The sequence below is a fragment of the Theobroma cacao genome, chromosome 1, assembly GCF_053813885.1.
Source record: "Theobroma cacao isolate CCN51 chromosome 1, ASM5381388v1, whole genome shotgun sequence".
Lineage (NCBI taxonomy): Eukaryota > Viridiplantae > Streptophyta > Magnoliopsida > Malvales > Malvaceae > Theobroma > Theobroma cacao.
Genome location: NC_142639.1, coordinates 41749525 through 41770428, shown reverse-complemented (window position 1 = coordinate 41770428; position 20904 = coordinate 41749525). Strand labels below are relative to the sequence as shown.

At 34.5% G+C, this 20904-nt stretch overlaps 1 protein-coding gene and 1 pseudogene across 2 annotated transcripts; one reads left to right on the top strand and one right to left on the bottom strand.

Moving 5' to 3' along the window:
• The first annotated feature begins 3083 nt into the window (after positions 1 to 3083).
• Positions 3084 to 4394, top strand: LOC18614477 (phospholipase A(1) DAD1, chloroplastic pseudogene; annotated as a pseudogene).
• A 4783-nt stretch (positions 4395 to 9177) lies between these two features.
• On the bottom strand, positions 9178 to 16427 carry VAD1 (GRAM domain family protein). 2 transcript variants are annotated; one of them, XM_007052255.3, is made up of 18 exons: positions 16082 to 16427; positions 15300 to 15359; positions 14812 to 14862; positions 14527 to 14592; positions 14311 to 14406; positions 14074 to 14175; positions 13262 to 13362; positions 12992 to 13143; positions 12715 to 12755; positions 12516 to 12603; positions 12278 to 12364; positions 11968 to 12022; positions 11728 to 11794; positions 10969 to 11068; positions 10420 to 10493; positions 10288 to 10327; positions 9877 to 10178; positions 9178 to 9604 (listed from the first exon to the last, which is right to left on the bottom strand). In XM_007052255.3, exons 1-18 carry the CDS (start codon positions 16277 to 16279, stop codon positions 9356 to 9358), a joined length of 1929 nt encoding a protein of 642 aa, XP_007052317.3. In that variant the 5' UTR covers positions 16280 to 16427; the 3' UTR covers positions 9178 to 9355. The 2 variants fall into 2 exon arrangements, with proteins under 2 accessions (XP_007052317.3, XP_017969580.2); XM_018114091.2 differs by having other exon boundaries at positions 10420 to 10481; positions 16082 to 16426.
• Between the last annotated feature and the right edge of the window lie 4477 nt (positions 16428 to 20904).

Below are 20904 nucleotides of genomic sequence, written 5' to 3'. Positions count from 1 at the left end.
CTAATAAAATTTCTTTCAAAAAAAGGAAAAACAAAAAAAGATGAATGTGCCTAGAATATACTGTTTATCTCATTTTTGTGGTAGAGGAAGTTAATGGTACCCACCATTCAAATTCAATCTACTTCCTCAATATCAGATGGGTTTTGTCTGTCATTTCCATCAGTCCCAGAGAGAAAGGAAAAGTTATCCCGCGTTAGATAAAGCCCACATGATACTTTGGTGAGATAGCAATTATATTGGAAAGGAATAAAGCCAGGAAAAGGCAAACAAATGCCCTATCCACGACTTAATTACTGTCCTTTGCGGGCACGAACAACTTACTTTCAAAAGTCTACTTTCGGGTTTTGTCTTAATTAATTTCCTACTCCCCAATCATAGACTGTCAAATATCACTAGAAATCTACCCCCAGCCCCCTGTAAATAACATACTGATATGATATCTATTTGATTGAACTCATTCAATCATGCGTGGGTAGGCATTGATTACAAATTATACTGAATAGATTGATTACATTGCTCAAATAAGTAAAGTCTCGTTTTCCTTCTGTTTGTGTAAGAAATTGAAGTACTATAGTAGCTTTGGTCATGTACATCTATAGGGTGTCATAGGTTTGGGACGCACACGAGGAACACATTAGCTAGCTAGGTTAGCCACGTATTCTAAGTCTGATCCTGGTGACGGCTCTTTCATTTGAGAATCAATGATAAGCTTGACCTGTCTCTCTTTTGTGTGATGTACAACGTCCTTTCAGATGGAACATAAAGGATTAGCAGGCTTCTGTCTCTGTTGTAGCAGATTAGTTGATTTTATTATAGACTTACTCAGCAAATAGGACCAATAGTTTACAGATAACTTTGTCAAGAGTGGACCTGGAAACTCTTTAACTTTTGTCTTGTTTGAATGTACATTGTTCATTGTATTCGAGTTTGTGTATTATTTGCACAAACTCAGGTCTTATTTGTAATAAGATATTCTGCTTCCTTTGTACAAAGATCGTTATGTTTTAAGTTTATATATATATATATTTAAAAAGAAATTTGAATTTTACTTATTTAAAAAAAAATCACATGTCAACTAATAAATTAAATATTTATATGTGATCATTATGTCTTAAGTACAAGAGTAACATTTTTAATATTTAAGATAATTGTTTCATGAAAAATCATAAATCATATAATGTTTTTTAACGCTGATGAAATCCTCTTATCGTTGTTAACAACACTAACTAAATTATAATCCTCCCTGACATGCTTCTCCATAATACTTTTTTTTAAAAGTTGTTATATTCATTCTCATATCATTAAATTCATTTATTTAGTAAATTTCTAAGATCTTTGTAATATCATATAATTCCTCGATTTGTGATTGATGCACATAGTTTGGTTAACTTGTTTGAGCAATACTATCAATGAATTCTCTTCTTCAACTTAAACCTGTATTTTGTGTTGAGATTTACATGAAAATATAGTGATCAACATAAAAATAAAAAAAAGTGTAGAGATCCCAATTATCTAAACATAGAAAACTTGCTCCCATATCCATATAAGCTTTTCTTTTGGGTAATTATGTCATCCAATATGATATTTGAACAATAGATATGTTTGCAGTACCAATGTCATCCATTCAATGGTTAGATGTATAATGCCCAATGCGATGAAAGTTATTATCTTATTAATTATTTGACCAGATTGCCATGCGTATCCATTTATAAAATGGTGACAAAGACGTTTGGGTGTTTCTTTGGAGGACTTCATCTACAGCTTTTGAGAAAAATGGTGTCCTTGTAGCTAATTAAGGAGCAGCAGGTAATAATTATCAGTGATCCGACGTTTTAACAGTCAATTGAAACCCATCATTCTGTGGCTGCGAATTGAAAGGGGAAACTAATTATCAATGATTAGCCAAAGATTTAGGCAAAGGTAAGGTAAATCTTTGCCGAATTTCTGTATGTGGTCAATTTGTAACTGTCAATGGCCACTATTTGTTTGAAAAATTAAACTCTCTCTCTCTTCTCTGATCCACTAGAATAAGGTCTATGCCTCCCTAAATCAAATCAAAAAGTGATTTATACTTTACTTTGAGATAATTCAATGTATTTATCAATAACAAATTTCATCATAATAACTTATTATAACACGATGACATAAAATCATAAAAATTTGATCTTAATTAGATTGTGTTGCAACATTTAAAGATCAGGAGTCGCTTAAAATATATTGATTTATACTTAATACCATGGATTACTTGTCTATATAGTCTTTTGATACCAACACTGATAATATTGTCATGAGCAGTAAAGTCCAATATCATCTGAGCTTGTGAGCATGTTTCTATCTTTTATCTTTAATTGAGGAAATGGGGTTTGAAATTTAGAAAAGGAGAGTGAGACTTGGAGGAAGACCACGCGTCAGAATTTAAAGCAAGAAAGGGAGACTACTCTTTGTCATCTTGAGGCTCCAAATACCACCAAAAACCCCACAAACCTGGCAAAGCAGAGCAGTCTAAGACCAATTCCGAGTATCAAACCAAATCCTTTTCCAAGTAATGGAGCAGCCTCCAACAAACTAGTAACAGGGGCTTTAGTTTCACGCTGTGCAATACACGTGCCTGCACGAGTCAAAACCTCAATGGTCGGAAAGACAAAAAGTTTGTCATTTTCTAAGTCGTGCAGTGTGGGTCCTTGTCAAAATCTTCTTCCTCGGTGATGTGCCATATCTCCTCCGATTAATCATCATCACAATCAAAAACTCACCTTATGTCGGACCCACGGCCGTTTTTCCGGTTAATTTTCACCCAATTAAACAAGTGAAAATCCTGTCCCATTTCCCATCGCCCACTTCACTGTTGTCAATCATTTTCCTTCACTTACCAGTAAGTGTAAGACCCTCCGAAAATTTTGTTTGCTTTATTCATGCACCGCCGTCCACTCTCTCCCTTGGCCCTTCCCTCTTCCTATAAATTCCCCATTTTTTTTATTCCATTTTGACCAAGCAAGCATCCAAACCAAGATCACCACACAAGCCATCACCTGGCTAGCTACATTTCCATTACGAAACATATTGTAAAGAATTTTTTGTCCAATATGAGGCTTGCTGCAATAGCTATTACTGTCAAGCCATGCACTTCGCCTACTACTCCAAAACTCACTCAATACTCTGTTCCCACCACCGCCATTAATCCTCTAAAGCTCAACACTGAAAACCCAGAGTTTTCATGGACTCCTTTAAAACATGGCTCGCTTTTCACTCACTCTAGCTCAGCTAAACTCGCCAGGAATTGGATGGAGTATCAAGGGATGAACAACTGGGATGGCTTGCTTGACCCTCTTGACGATACGCTGAGAAGTGAGATTCTGAGATACGGGCAATTCGTCGAAGCTGCATATCGGTCGTTCGACTTTGATCCTTCTTCACCCACTTTTGCCACGTGTAAGTTCCCCAAGAACTCGCTCCTGACCAGGTCTTGCATTGGGGAGACTGGTTATAAACCGACCAAGAACTTGCGTGCCACGTGTGGGATTCAGCTGCCACGTTGGATAGACAGGGGACCGAGCTGGCTTTCGACTCAGTCCAGCTGGATTGGTTACGTGGCAGTTTGTCAGGACAAGGAGGAGATCGCCAGGCTCGGCAGGCGTGACGTGGTGATCGCCTTCAGAGGCACCGCCACTTGCTTGGAGTGGCTTGAGAACCTACGAGCCACGCTGACCTCTCTGCCCGATGACGTGGCCAATGTGTGTCTTAAACGCAGTGGATGTGGAGCCATGGTGGAGAGTGGGTTCTTGAGCCTTTACACTTCCGGCACCGCCGCCTGTCCTAGTTTGCAGAACATGGTGAGGGAAGAAATCGGGAGAGTACTCGAAATGTACGGTGACGAACCCCTCAGCTTGACCATCACGGGCCACAGTCTCGGTGCGGCTCTAGCCACACTTGCGGCCCACGACATAAACTCCACCTTCAGCAATGCGCCGATGGTGACCGTCATCTCATTCGGGGGACCACGTGTCGGAAACCAAAGCTTCAGGTGCCAGCTCGAGAGAAGCGGGACCAAGATCCTACGCATAGTAAACTCCGACGATCTCATCACAAAAGTACCCGGGTTCGTGATTGACAACAATGACATGGCAGACAAGCAGGCTGTCAACGTGGCCGGACTGCCAAGCTGGGTTCAGAAGCGCGTGGTCGACTCGCAGTTGGTGTACGCTGACGTGGGACAAGAGCTTCGACTTAGCAGCAAGGAGTGCCCGCACCTGAGCAAAGGAGGCGTGGCGACTTGTCACGAACTCAGCACGTATCTCCAGTTGGTAAATGGTTTCGTTAGCTCAAATTGTCCTTTTCGGGCCACGGCCAGGAGAGTCCTGAGTAAACACCGTCGGGAAAAATTGGCAACTCTGTAGATGAACTCTTCTTTTCTTTTCCTTTTATTTTTGAAGAGATTTCGGGTTCCGGAATTCAATTCCAGGCCTAGCTAGGACCCTTCGATAGAGGCTAAGCCCCCTTAAGCCCATAACTTGTACAATTTTGTAGAGATTAAGATTTTGTATGATTAATCGAGAAAACGTGTATTGTAATTTTGTATATAGAGAAAAGAAACTAGGGATTGTAAGTGTGAGGGTATTCCTAATTTTTAAGCTTCAGGATGCCCTATTATGTATTATGCATTTTCTCAATCGAATAGAAATTTTTTTTTATTAATATCAAGTAGATACGAGTTATGAATTCCTATGAAAAACGGTCCTACACTTAATATTTAAGCAACTGAAACTTTTAAAACAAATTTCGATTGAAATGACCATCAAATATAAAATTATATTAATTAATGATTATTATGAATATATGTAGAAATGTTTATTATGATATGACCCAAGTGTTTAAATCAAGTCAATTACCTCAATAAGTTACATAAAAAAAGTATATTATGATTTGAACTTTTAGATTTGGTTATTTATATTTAGATTTGAAAATAAATTATTGGCTCATTGGTTGGTGTGTAAACTCCCTATATGAAGAGTAAGTTTTGAATCCCCTTCCCCCAATTACAAAAAAAAAAAAAAATAGATTAAAATTAAGATTTAGGAGATTATTAACCTATAAATAGACCCATTACTTCATTTGTAAATACACTCTCAAATAAAATCTTCTTACTCTCTTTAAATATTTTTTCTCATAGTTATATTTCATAGCATGTTATCAATAAGATTCTGTAATTAAATTCAAGTTTTGGTATCAATTTAGTTTTCAACATCATCTTTTGGTGTCATTTAGTTTTCAAAATTTTCAACATGAACTTGAATTCGCATGTACGATATGAAAAGTATATTAAAAATCTATCATAATTTATGATATAGACACCATCTTTTGGTATTATTCAATTTTCAACGTGAACTTAAATTTTCACGTACGATATGAAAAATACATTAAAAATCTACCATAACTTGTGATATGAACATCATCTTTTGGTAATATTTAGTTTTCAACGTGAACTTAAATTTGCACGTACGATATGAAAAGTACATTAAAAATTTATCATAACTTACTATATGAGCATCATTTTTTGGTTTTATTTAGTTTTGGCATAATGCTTAAATAAGTTCCTAAACTATTCAAAAATATTCAAATAAGCTCTTATTCTTTTATTATGTTTAATCAAGTCTCCGTATTTTTATTTTAGATCAAATAAACCCTTATAACTAATGATTGACTAATTATTATTAGTAAAATATTACTTATTATTTATTCATTTTATATTTACATAACACTGACATGACATTGATATAGAATGTGAAAAATATCACATGATCATGTTATCATGTCAAATTAGTATGTCATATCATAATCAATTATGATATGTTAACATATCATATCATAATCAATTATGATATTTTATCATGCTACATCAGCATCACGCGACATAGAATAACAAATGACATTTTGATTAAATCAAGCATTTATTATAAAAACTTATTTAACTCAAAATAAAAAAGTACAAGAGTTTATTTGGTTCAAAATAAAAATAAAAAGACTTGATTGAATGTAATAAAAAATATAAAAATTTATTTAAATAATTTTTTTTTTTTACATATTATATTTTAATTTTTAACATGAACTGAAATTTACGCACACAAAATGAAAAGCTATAACAACAAAAAGTCAAAGCGTAGTTGAGATGTTTATTTAATTGATCGAGAAAAAAAAACACTTTTTTAAAGTCTAAACAAGGACCATCTTAATGTGACAGTAGCACTAGGATTCTTATCTCTAAATATTAGTGACAAAGAAGGGCCAATTGCATGTAATCGTAGAAGAAGAAAGTACGAAAAAGTATTTTACCATTGATAAAAAAACCCTAGCCACACGATAGAGGACGTCAAAAACCTTTAGGAGATAAGCATATTTTATTGTAATAATGGTACAATTAATACCCGAAATTATCAGATTTAATAAATAGATTGATTAGCCTTGCAATATTAATTAATAGCAATGTGTGCATGTTCCCCAAAGTTATTTACAACATTGCTATTAAGAAAATTAGGCAACCTAACTGTCGTTATCCAATAATGGCCAAAAAATTGTACTTATTGAAAGCATGTTTAATAAATTTATCAAATAATATTTAAATTAGGGTTTATATTCGATACTTTGTCAGTATATAATATATATATATATATACACATTTAGAACTGATAACATCTGGTTTGGTGATATTGTAAACCTTATTATACTGTTGAAGCAGGAACTCTACCCTCAAATACTAGTAGTCTAAGATAAATCAAGAAAGGAAGCGATATAAAAATGAGATATGAAAGGCAAAATTAAGGCTGGTTATACTTTGAATTTAGACAAAGACATTTATGCTAATCTGTAACATACTTAAAAAGAAAGTTCTAACGAGGCTTCTAGAATTGATCACGTGGAGGGCAGAGAGAGAAAGAGACAAGATGTTGAAGCAAAGAGAGAGGAAGAGAGGGGGTGCAAAGAGGTGAGTTTCTCAGATGAAGAGCAAATAGAGAGAAATAGAAAAGATGTTGAAGCAAAGAGAAGGGTGTAAAGAGGTCTGCGTACAACGCATGGGTCATATTCTAGTGAGATTGAAGGGAAAACTTTTAATTATTCAAAAGACCTGAACGAGGAAATCAACAAAAACAAACAAAAGGGAGTAGGAATTTTCCATGGAAATGGTAACCCAATAGAGCTTGTAGGTTATAGGACCACATCTTTCTCCGTCAATTCTCTGTCAAAGCCATTGTCTTCCTCTCTTTTGCTTTGGTAAAGCATACCTTTTTGCCTAAATTGCAATTAATCTCTCTAATCGCTGCTGCATGCCTTCAGCGAATTAGGCTAAATATGTCCCTTTTATGTAAATTCTCAATAGTCATAGATGCAACCAAACTCTTTAATCCTCGAGACATGCATCTTAAATCAACAATTCTAAAAATCTTTAGTTAATTAGTAATATGGATTTTTAAAATTAAAACCTTTTTAAGTTTTTGAATTATTTCTCATCTTTTAAGGAGTTTCGAAAAGAGATAAAGCAGTATACTTCAAAAGTCGAAGTCGAGAAGGCAGTCGTAAATTTTTTATAATATATTTTTAATTTTATAATTTTATTCCTATAAATAATAAATTTTTATTAAAAAAAAAAGACTAATCAGAAAGCTATTGAAATATAGTTTTCTCAAACTCTCCTTACCATCAACAGACAAGTTGGTTTTGGACCAACATCCTTACAGCCCAGGCCCGTCAGTACTCCCTAAATATATGCAATCATTTTCATCCATATTACAGCATTTTTTTGCTTGCTAGAGATATCAGCATTTTTCAATGGGTGAATGTTCTTATTGTTGTAAATACTATAGTACATAGATTTTTCACCCGAGTGTCCTAACCGGATTATTGAAAGATTATCATAAAATTCAATTACTTTCTTTAATATAAAAATATAGCTATAAACTTTTAAAGGGTATTCTAAAATGTTTTGAGAGTGTTTCATGGGTTCATTCTAAGGAGTCAAAGATTCATAGTGCAAAAACATTTTCAAATCATAGAAAGTGTGTTTCACAATTTAAAGACCTCGTCCGAGTAAGGAAAAAAAAAATGAAATCCTGAAACGTGGATGCCATGGCAGAATATATGGACGGTTGGTTCACAACAAATCCGAATTGACGAAGCTGATCAAGCTTGCTGCAGCGTCAGAAACTCTTTCTAAATCAAAAGCTTGTTGCTTCATATATGTTGTCCCACCATTGGAGCAGCTTTTCATGACCACCAATGGCAAACCCCATTGGAGCAGCTTTTCATGACTACCAATGGCAAACCCCAATGTGGAACATGCCTCAAAAATTGTAGTTTTATTACGTTCTTAATTTCTCCTCCATCTGTGTAAAAGGGTTTTTCCACTTACGCTAACACACATTCATTCATTCATTACATTCATTCATTCATTCTTTCGTTCTCCCTCTGGTCATTGTCAGAGCATGCACTGTAGGGACGAAGGTTATGGGAAGAACAACCGTGTTGCTATAGGAATACTGGTTGAGGTCTGACAGTCGGTGGAGACGTCTCCCAATGAAATTTGAAGCTGAAAGCCTGGCATCGAAAGCAGCTTGAGTCCTAATCGTTGATTCAAATGCTAAATGATTCAAAATGCATGAGTATTGATCGCTTACTCAACTTAAATGTCAACTTTATGCTTTTAACAAAAAAAAAAATTTGAGATTCACTTTGAACTGAAAATGACAATATAATTTACCTAAAAATATTATCTTTAAAAACGAAATTACGTTAATTTTTAAATCAAAAATTGACTCAAAGGTAATTGATTAAGAAATTGTTTTTGACTCCAAAGTGATTGATTAAAAGAGTTATTTTACTTATTTAAACTATATTAGAAGCTACAATCTCATTAAAAGATGAAATGAGTTTTAAATTTTTAAGTAATAAATCATGTTACTAACTGTAAATCCGTACCAAAATGAGCCGTAACAGTATTAAATGAAATAAAATATCATAAATCTCACATCAATCATGTTAATAAAAAATGAAACAATTTTAAATATGTAAAGATCTTTCATCTAATAGACATATTTTGAATTTAAAATATGAGCCGATGGCAACTACGGTTGGTCTCGTGTAACTGAGAATTCTTTGAGATTCTTTGAGATGACAAATGCAGTAATGGTAGTGTACGAAATTGAATTTTGTTATTTATAATTCAAACAGTAGGGATCATGGTATGAAAGTAACCTTGCGGTTTATCATCTTCAGATTTCAATTACAGGCATCTACGTACAGAATTATGAAAAGAATGTAAGATTTACTATGGAAATATTTTATTTTATGTGAAAAATATACAAGATGTTTATCTATGCTTCTTTGGGTACCCTAGTTCTTTTAACTGTGCTTTTAAAGCAGCGTGCTCATGCCACATCCTCTCTAACCGAGCTTCGACCATGACCATCTCCTCCTTAAGGTGATGCATCCGTTTCTCTAACCACGCCACAGCTTCGGTTGGCCTTTCACCGGCTCCACCACCCATGCCACCTGTAGACTGTGCCAGATAACTCACATGAATGTGTTGCGGTCTGCTTAGTAGCACAAGAATGCTCACCTGCAGTTAAAAAAGATCAACAAAAAAAGGGAAAGAAGAATGCGAGCTGTAAGGATCTGACAATAGGATATGAAAAATCTAAATCAAACTGTAGGTTTTGATCAGTTTGCAAGAGAGGAAAGCTTCTTGGAACAAGTCCATATTACAATGACTTGTTATTGAACATAGCTACGAGTACGATAATCAAGGAGTAAATTTGATCGTCGCACCAAATTAACTTAATCTACCGATGAATTATAATGAAGGTAACAAGTTGAACTGGGAGCATCAACCTGCATCAGGAAGATCACAGCAAAGGCAACAGCTAAGACTAGTGAAATATGGCCTTGGCTTGTCAAGTATGAGTAGGATTTCCTCACAAACTCTCTTAACAAAGATGCGATGGACGAAGCACTACTCAAACTTCCTTGCAAAAGAGTGCCAATTCGTTGGTTAACATCCAGCGAATCAGACATTCGCAATGTCCTAACTGGATCACTCAAGTTATGAGATCTTTCTGAAGGTTCCTTGGTTGCCACTTCCCTTTCGATTTGGAGTTCACCATTTTCAGCTGAACTTCTAGAAGAATCTACCCCTGCTTGAGACAAAAGCAGTTAAGTCAGTAATTCCATTATCTGCATCACTGCCCAAAGCGTAAACATCATTAGAGGAAATTCTTCAAAAAAACAATGTGATGGTCAAACCTCCTTGTTTATCAAGGCTCTCCTTAAACAATTCGTGTGCCTGAAACATTAATGATAAAGTTTTCTAGATCAATGTTCAAATAAACTTTACAATATAAACATAAAAATACTGGAGAACGATAATACTAATACCATGTCTATCCATGTTGCATAAGCTTCTCGACATTCTTCCAGAGTAGACTGCACTATTTTCCCTGTACCATATGCTTGGCATCAGATAAAGGGAAAGTTATAAGAAATATAATCATTAACATAATAGCAAAAAGTCCATTTAGTGATCTATTAAAAAAAAAAACCATAAATCCTTCTCAGCTCATCTTCAAAGGATAAAGGACTGTCAGTTTACAAGATCAAAACAATTGAGATGAAACACAAAAAAATCTTGCCCTTAAGATCTCCATTGTTGCAAGGAATTCTAGATTTCATCTCAAATAAGTCCTTCCTCAACTTAACTATAAATAATCTACTTCGTTCTAAAAGAAAATATCTTTTTGGCACTTCCACAAAATTAATTTAAAGTTAAATAAAACTTTCCACGCAATTATAAGATAAGACATGAAAACATAAGAATTTGTAAAAGGAACCACAAGAAGAGAAGCTCAGCACCTCAAAATACAAAGATGCAGCACAAGAAATTTATAAAACACATCATAAACTAGAAATTCATCAACAAAGCCAAACCTTTCCAAACAGTTCTCTTGCTAAAAGCCACATTCACATAAACCCTCAAAATGCAGCCTTCTTGAGGGCCATCAATATCCCTTTCTACATCCCAAAGCCCCTGATAGGATACACAGCATTTTCAAGCACATATCAGAAAGATTTCAACTGAACTAGAAGCATCACATATAGAACAGAAACAAATTATTATTGCACAAACCAATAAGAAAGCTTTCAGAACAACTGATTGCAGACAATGGTGTTAGTGACCTATTTCCATGGCTTAGAAGTATTCATGTTCAGCATCCTCACAAGTTTTACTATGTTATTTTAACTCAAATTCCTTGGGATGGCCTGTCCCGCTCATATTATTTTTGCTCAAGTCATCCCTGTTTTCTTCTTACTGTTCTCTTTTTGACCCTGGCCTTTGCAGTAGCCTAACAAATTGCAACACCATATGACTAAACCTGGGGCAGCCAAGCTTTGGCTCAAGAGAGATTACCACCCTAAACTTTTTCATACACGAGACAAATTTGTCTCCAATATTGCACATAGATAGACCAACAAGATGTAGACGTGGCATCAAGCTTTTGTTTTAGTTCTCAATTTGAAGGGCTTGAGTGCAACTTTCCTTGCTATTTCTGACAATTTTGCCCCCATAATCTGCTCAAGTATATCAGGATAATTTATGCCTAGATGGCTAAAACCACACTTACCAACTAGGGATGAAGAACACTTTACACGTTAAAGCATATCAAGGGGCTCAGGTCTAGCTTGTACCTCTACATGGAAATAATCACCATAAGGTACATCATTGATCTCTTGTGATGTCTCCATAACCAGATGACTGTACAAAGTAAAAGTCATATTGTCAGGATATATACAAGAATAAGAAAAGAATATAAAATATCTAAAGGAGATGCAAAAAGGGTGCATCCCTTCAAAATGAGAAATAATAATAAACAGTGACTTCATCTCTATAATAGCATACAAGGCACCACCAAGGAAATATGTAACAACCTGTTTCTGTAAACTCGAAACTTCTGGGTCTCCTGGCAGCTACCAAATTTTGCACCTTGATTGAAACAGAAAATATTAATGCTAAAAGAAACCCAGTCAAGAAAGTGTTAAAATGACATACACATATACCAATACTACATCCATCACAAAAAAAAAATGAAAAACAAATAAGTTTTTGTGCCATTACAATTATCCTTGCCCTTATTTTAAAAAGTTTTCAATTAATTATAATAATTATATGAAATAATGCTAATCTCAGCAGGATAATAATGCTGGGACAAAAGGATGACATATAATAATAAAATCATACCAAAGTATATTTTTATTGGATGTTGAAATGACACATCACGAACATGTCCAAATTTGTCATGAGAACACCATGAAGAGCACCTGAATTCTGCAAAAAATAACCATTTACTAGACATGAAGGCACAGGTACAGAAAATGACATCTTTTACTACAAGATATAATCAAAACATTTACCACAAACATAAACTAAAAATGCATATTTAGAACTTATAATTCCTCAAAAGGTCAGAGCAGACTACCTTTATCTCCACATCTTCTATGAAAAGATTCAATGAAATTAACAGCATTATCTGAAAAATATAACTTGAAGAACTCCTCTACCTTAATCTGCAGCCCAAGAAACGTGACTGACTTCAGAACAAATTAAGAACATACCAATGTTATAAATATTTTACAATATGGTAGAACTTTAAGGAAAATGATTTCACAATTTACTACCGGAAACTTTGTTTCTGCAACCTTGGTAAAATCTTCAGGAACTGCAGACAAGAAACAGCCCATTCAGAATATCATGACATAGACAAAAACAAAAGTTTGGTACCATGTACAAAAATAAATGTTGATTCCACCCTAAACCCTGAATAATCAAGGAACTCAGTATGCAGCAAAGTGTGAAAAAAAAATTACAAGACAACCACAACTAGAAATGATGAACTCAAAATGAAATAATATGTAGAACCTGAGAAAGTCACAACACGAAACAGGATTATCATACCCTTTGGCGCATCACAGTTCTCTGGCTTCCAGGAACAAGTATCTGCCGAAGCTGAAGACCTGGTAATTATAACTGATTCAGGACCTGCTTCTGCATCATTTTCCGAATTGGATGGAAGCTTAGAATCACTAGAAGTGGGAACATCCTCATCCCTGTATAAACATGCAGTTAAATGGAATAAGTCACATATGTAAAAGTTTAAAACAAAAAAACAAAACTCTGATGAATTCACAAGAAAGTTCTCCTAACCATGCTGACCGTAACAAATACCTGTCTATAGATTCCATGTCATTTATTAGGTTTTTGGAGCTATTGACCTTTTCAATTGCAACAAATCCATTCTCTTGGCTGCTGGACTCAGACATGGGTTCCTACAATAAATTCAACCAGTATAAGAAAACAACCAATGGTGGAAAATATGAAATTTGCTATAACTAAGCTATGAACCTCAAAGTTTTCACAACATTTCAATCAGGAAAAATGAATTAACAAAAAAGACATATATAAAAAAGAAAAGAGTGAAAGAGTGCAATACACATAGGTTCAAATGTGATGGATGAAGTTTAACAGAAGATTCCAAGCTTCACTGTACATCCTCTAAATGTCTTAAATTTTGTTGAATGAAATGGAAAATCTCCACAAAATTCTTATGGATAATATGGAAGAATAAAGATAAAGGAAAAACAAGATTAATAAATCAGTATATGATACAAAATACCTCTAAATGAAGCACTAATGAAAGTATACGTTAAGGTGTGCGTTTATGCTATGTATCAAGAAAGATTATGAAAAGATGTATTCCATATTCACTGCATGCCTAATGATTTGCCTATTGTAAGATGACAACAACCCTATTCAATGCCATAAAGAAAACAAGTGAAATAAGTGCATCATATATTTTAAACAACCTAAAAAACAAAATATTGAATACTGCTCCATTTATTCAATGACATATTTTTCTTCAAAATGAATGATCTAATTATGATATAAAGAAAATATACAGAAATGCTTACAGAAAAGTCTTAAGACTTCTAATAATATTCTAAATGCAGCTACTAATAAGCTGTGAAACATTAAAATACCTGTTGATCTCTAATTTCTTTGGCTCCATTACCATGCTGCACCCATCCATCATTAATGAGCTTGAAAGCTTCATCACGAGATAGGAATGACGCAAAGAAGTACTGCCAAATCAACAAGTAGAGTCAGGTAATTTCACTGAGATTCATAAGTGAAGCAGAACTTGGATACTACTTTTTACAGAATGCAAATTTTTAAACAGGCACATAGACAAAACAGTGCAAGTCCAGTACTACTACCTTTCTTCCTCCAGCAAAAATTTCTATTGCATTAGGAAAGATTCCTGCAGTCTTTGCTCTTTTAACACTTGTAATTTCATTGAAGGGAATTATTTTCTGAAAAACATGCCCGTAAAATATTACAAGATCATAATCATTGTTGTGTAAAACTTGTAAAAGCTGCCAAGAAAATAGGACGCAGAAAAACAAACAATATAACCAACGTTAGAGGAATACCTTTGTTTCAAATCCAAATATATTGGAATAAAAGCAAAGATAACGAACAAAGAGGTACATGTGACCCTGCATCAAGCATAAAATGAAGAATAAAATTAGACCTTAAAGCCACTATGTATTCAAAGAATATTACCCCCACCCCTAGAGATTGATGAAAAGAAGGTAAGGTGATGTACTGAGCAAAAAACTGATAAAAAATTACTAGATGCGACAGAGTAAACTAATCATCTAAGTAAAAGCATGAAACTTCAAGACAGAGAAGGTTATTGTAAAGATCTAGATTACCTGAAGAAGGATACTCTCTTGGTATGCACAATTAAAATCTTGAACAAGGAACTGCAGCAAAGGGAAAAAGAAAAAGTTTAATAACTACAATAGATATTATTAAAAGTCTAAAATGTAAGCGAATTGCTAGCACCTAGTGATCATGAACAGACTAGAGACTAAAGGCGCTCACTACTTTTAAACTTCAAAGAAAAAATGTTTTTAAGAGTTTAAAGGGGACAATAGGTACCATTTAGAATCTAAAGTATAAGGGAGAGCACAAACAAGCATTTTCAATCTTTGGCCAAAAACAAAATAAAAATATTCTTGGCATGGTGTATGTTCTACATGAATGTTTAACTTAACTACAAACTGGTGGTATATCTTTCACATCAATCATGAGAAACAATTCTAGCATTTACCAGCCAGAAAATGTCAAAACAAAATGAAAAGAAGACAAATAGAGAATTGCTAACAGCTAGTAATCTTGTCAGACTGAAGACACTCACCTCTTCCGCTGGAAGCCTAAACAGTTGGCGGTATTCTTCACTCCTTAATGCTGCTGCAGCCTGAAACTCAAAAGCATGAGATTTAGCCATTAAGGTGTCATTTTACATCGTCCTTATGCATGAGTTAACTATCTTCTAAGGCCATCCTCATTTAAATCTCTTATTAGATTAAGATATTTATAAATCACATTTCCTTTTTCCAAAACACCAATTAAACATTATTCCACATTTATTTTCAATTGGGCATGTTGCAAAACAGCTACCTTAACAACTTATTGGTTACTAACCATGAGCTCACTGCCTTATCGGTCCCTTCAAAGCATTCAACGTACATAAATTTGGCAACTATAATTTATTTTCGCTAGCAACAATTTCTGACTTTAGCAATAGCCATAATGCCTAGTGAGATACACCATGCGATAGATGAGAAGTTAAAATGCCTCACACCTTAAACTATACTTCTACCATAAAGATGACACTTAAAGGCTTAATCGAGATGGTCCATGTTACTTAGGATGCCGAAACCGCTCCAAACTTTCATTGACTAATTTAAGAATTTTAACCATGAAAACAAGAAAGCTTCAACAGATTCCTGATAACAGAAAGTTTTATGAAAGTAAATATGCCTACACACTGGTAATTTCTTTTCGAATTCACGCATAATCATCAGGAATTGCCAAAATTAACTTCAAAACAAATCCCTTTCTCGCCTTTCTTTCCTAACTTTTGTGAACGGAGAAGCGAAATGAATAAGTTGTTAAGAGAGTGATAGAAAAGGGCACCTGAGTTTCAACATCTCTGTAATTAAGGTTAGGCGAAGAACTGGAAGGGTCGTTGCGATCGGGCGTGCCGGCGGGAGACGAAGCGTTAGGCGAAGTTGAAGATTCGGAAACGACGTCGGAAGCTAATTTCGAAAGAGAAGGATCCATGGGTGGCCTCGGCAGATCGATCCTCTCGGCGGCAGCAGACGCCACTGCCATAGCAGAAAGGAAGAAACCAAAGAGAGAAGACGGAGATCTGTTCTTCCGGTTGTTTTCTTTTGGTGGGATAGAGTCCCAAAAAGAAGGAAGCGTGAAGAGGAAAGGGGTCGTTGAGGGAAACTAAAAGGGACTGAAAGCGGAAGCAAACAGGCGTGGATGTTTTGCAGTCAATTTCACCGCCACCCCAAGTCTTCAAGGGGAGACGTTGACTTTTTTACACGTGGCGTATTACTGAGCAGATAAACTGACAACTTCTGGGTCCCACTGGTAGACTCTACCACGTGCCGGAGTCAAAACACTCGGTCAAGTTTTTTTTTACCTCTTCTTTTTGGGCCGAGATAGCCCACTTTTGGTAGTGGACTCGATTATGCTCTTAATTGGGCTTCTATTAGATTTGCTTTTTTGAAATTTAATAAAAAATTTATACCACGTTATGTTATCACTTAATTACAAACCATAATATCATAGATACAAAAAGGTAAAAGTTTAAAATTATAAGTATTTATCTATAAAGAGTCTCAAAATTTAATGAGATATCAATATTTAATTCATTATGAATATTTATTTTTAAAATTTTTTATTTTTAATTTTATTTATTAAAGAGATATCAATGTTTGATTCATTGATAATATATAAAATCCGTACCTTGATGTGTTAAATATAAATTTATTTAATAATCATATATTAAAAATTATTTTAGGGTAATAATTTGGTGTCCGAAATGATAAATAAAAAATAGATGGATGGTATAACTCTTTGCTTAAATATTTAATAATTTGTAACACTTTATATAGATACCTTTTGTTCTCGTTACTAGACGATGGGTCAGGACGGTGGGCCACGGTTTGGACCAAGAACTGCCATTATTCAAACTAAAATTGGGCCATTGGGTCCCCACCATTAAGGTCGATTCTCAATCCATTCATGGGCCCTGTCCCCATTTTCAGGAGGTCTTTGCTTTTAGCACTACCAAGAATTTGTGTGGTTGTAATTAAGTGGGAGTTGAGCTAAATAATAGGAAGATTTAGCTCAATTCCTCCCTTGAATTAATTGCAAACTTAACTTTGTACCCAATGAGTCATATATAAATATTCAATAAATTAAAAATCGAACCCTAAACTCAAAGTTTGAATGACCAATTGTTTAGATTCAAAGAATTATCAAGTCAACGATATTTGAAACTCAATCAATATTAGATTGATTTAAATCAAGATACCTATCACTCATAGCCTAACTTTTATTACACACGCCATTGTGTTATAGTAACAAGTTACGATAAATTAGACTATACATTGATTCTGGAATGACATGTAACGATAAATAACTAAATATGAATTTTTAATACAAAGATTTTACTGAACTAATAACTACAAAACATATAACTTATATTATTGTGTAGTTGATGTGAACGGTATCTTCGTAGTAGCTCGAGCACTTTAACTTTACCTCTAATTGAAAAAGGCAAGTCATAGGAACACACTAGACCAAGTTACCAACCTATGTCTTTGTTTGGTAGGGTAAAAAAATCTAGGTACTTGTGTGATTTCCATCCTCTTTTTTAAGCCAAGGCAAGTCATTGTGAATCAAAGTGACTTCATGGAATGGGATATAATTAAAAATTTAGTACTAGAAAACACCCATTCCCCCTCTCTCACCATCACCACCACCACCAACAAAAAGGTAAGCCATATGCTCCTCATTTAGTGCAGGATTTGCAGGTAACACCTGAGAAGAAGCCACTGAAAACACCCAAAAAAAAAAAAAAAAAAAAGAAAGCTTTGGGTGTGGACCAAACTTGAAGTAAGAAAAGGAATCATGAAAGAAACCAACTTTAGATTGCCCCCCCTCCCCCTTTTCCTAATTCCAATACACAAAATATTCACAAATCCACACACTTTCAAACCTACCCAATTTGCTCTTTTTCAAAAAAGCAAAGGGAGAGAGAGAGAGAGAACAAGTTTTTGCTAAGACCCCCACATTTTTCAATGTGGGCAGTGAATATAATATTTGGAGCTAATCATTTTAATCACTAAGTCTTTTTTTTTTTTTCTAAACTTTCATGGGATTGGAGTCTCACATGACAACTTGTCTAATTGATCGTGACCATCGGCTCCAAAAAATAAATAAAGTCTCCCAATCATGATCCACATCATCCACCTATTGTGCCATGTCACCCTCTTTTTTTTAATTAAATTATTTTGACCAAATATTTGTCGTGTGTTATAGGATTCGCATCTTTGTATTTTTGGGGTGACTTTGTGTTTTTTTGTGTGAACTGGGTAACCAAAAATCTCAATGAAATTGAAACCCCCAACACCTTTTTCCCAAATTCGGTGAGTGCATCTCCAAATCGGATAGAATAATAAAACCAAGAACAGTTTCTTTGACTCAAACAGTTGCTTTTCATCAAGCACTGATTGAATTTTTCTTTTATTTATTTTTTTGGTGTAGATGGTCCACATTTTTTCCATTCATTGAGCAAAAGCCTTGTCCATTTTGATAAAGAAATGCACTTCAATTCCTGCGAAATCAATTAATCGAAGTTTCGAATTAAATTAGTGTTATAATTATTCAAGTAAGTAAGGATGATAATGGATAGTATGTAAATCAGAATCCGACACTATTTAGTTGGTTTGAGTGGGATTAGATTATAGTATAAATAGATTTTGATAGAATCCATAATTGTAAAATTTATTAATTTCATTTTTATTAGTGAAATTTATAAAAATAATTACATTTTTTTTATTATTGAATTTGAGTTTGATCAACTCTTGTAACCAGTTGTCCACATCAATTTTAATAAAAAAATAATTTCAAACTTTTAATTAAGATTTTATAATCAAATTTGATGTCAAGTAGATTTTTGTGGAGTTATTGATTGAAAGATTTGATGTTACTTAACATTGATAGAGTTCATCGAATCCATTGCTGAAGAGGTATTTGGCAACCACTTTAAGGAATTGAAAATGCGATTTTTTTATCAAACTTAAAAATGATTATACATATTAAGTAAGATTATGAGGTGTTTATTAAAATTTATCGATAACATAAGATCAAGTATCAGAAATGAACTAAATATTGATTTAGATTTGATTTTAGTTATTAAATATCTCTTAAAAAAGAAATGATAAGTTAATATCATTCATATGTATCACGAATTTATCGTTTAATAAATTTTTTTATGTTATGACTTTTTAATATTTTATTAATACGACACTTCTTAATGATTCTCTTAAAATAGTGTTTCAATTTTACTAAATAATGTATCAGAAATTAATTTTTACATGATATTTTAACATAAATATTTTATTTTTATTTTAAAAAAATTAACAAGCACCATGCTTTACAAGTACAAGGTAAATGTATGATTTCTCTTTCTTTTTTTTTTCAATTTTGTTTTTCAAGAAAGCTTCTTAGCGTGGTATGAACAGTCTTTGTCATTTCCCCTATAGTGTTGCAATTCTTTAGCGAATGACTACTGATCGCGACGTGTCTTAAGAACTTGACTCCAGTATGTTCGGACATGAACCACAGTAGAAAACGACTCCATGTACGATCGTCGTCTCTGTCTGTACAACCCTTTTTTCTGGGTAGTAAACAAAAAACTAAAAACGGGCAGAAGCTAACGGCTACTGTAGTTAACACGACCGCAGGCATTTGGTCGAAATAATTCACCGTGGTCGGTGGAACCACAGCCAGACCAGCAACCTTACCGATTTCACGCCTTGGATTATTCAGACATAATTCACTGCTGTCATTAATTTCCTTTTACACATTTAATTTTTTTATTTTTTAATCACTTTTTTCTCTTCTCTTTATTTATTTGAAAATGGAAATTAAGAGCCCGGTGGAGGAAGTAACCATTTTGTCTTAAGCAGGAACATTTTGGGCCAACAGGTGTCAGGTGGCATCGGATGCTGACCACTCGAGCACTCTCGGTGGCTGGATCTCGTCTAGCCTGCGCGCCTGGGCTCTAGATTTTGGTCACCTTTGGTCTAATCCCCCTCACCCCTGACCTGACCCTGACCCCCCAACCCGTAGTCCTATTTTGCGTTTTCCATCATTGACTGCCAACGCCAAGAGCTAGACACTGATAGACCATGCACGCGCATACGGCCTTTTCCTAAATGTCCAAATTGACCCTTCCTCCACCCCAACAAATTCTGTCTCAGATGTTTACATTTGCGGGGGCACTTTGGACATCCGGCCCCCCAAAAAAAAAAAGGAGAAATCACTTGTCTGAACAAACGCGCTCTTGTTCCTAAACGCGCCTCACCTTCCAAATTACAGACTGCTTGCGGCTTGCGGCGGGAATCTTATTCTTTCCTTGCCGTGAAAACAATTTTCCCTGGCTTGGGTTCCCAAATTCTCATTTCTTTTGACTAAAAACGAACAGCGAGGAAAAGAACTTTCCGATTCCCATTTTTTTTAATTAATTGATTGATGAAATTATTTCCTAATGAGTGTTTGGTTTTCTTGGTCAACAATGTCGTCTTCAAGTTTTTCCAAAGAAAGGGAAAAGGATTTCTTTTTCTTTCTTTTTACCGTTCCAACTCGGCATTTCGACTTGACAGCAAATGGAATGTTGAGATTGAAAACTGTTAATGCTGTGTTTGGTATGACAA

Excerpts from the sequence above, each read along its gene's own strand:
- VAD1 (XM_007052255.3), bottom strand. The coding sequence starts at position 16,279 with ATGGCAGTGGCGTCTGCTGCCGCCGAGAGGATCGATCTGCCGAGGCCA. Across the intron at positions 10,494-10,968 it reads CAAGAGAACTGTTTGGAAAG|CATATGGTACAGGGAAAATA; the intron begins GTTTGGCTTTGT and ends TCTGATGCCAAG. Across the intron at positions 10,179-10,287 it reads GAGCCTTGATAAACAAGGAG|GGGTAGATTCTTCTAGAAGT; the intron begins GTTTGACCATCA and ends TGTCTCAAGCAG.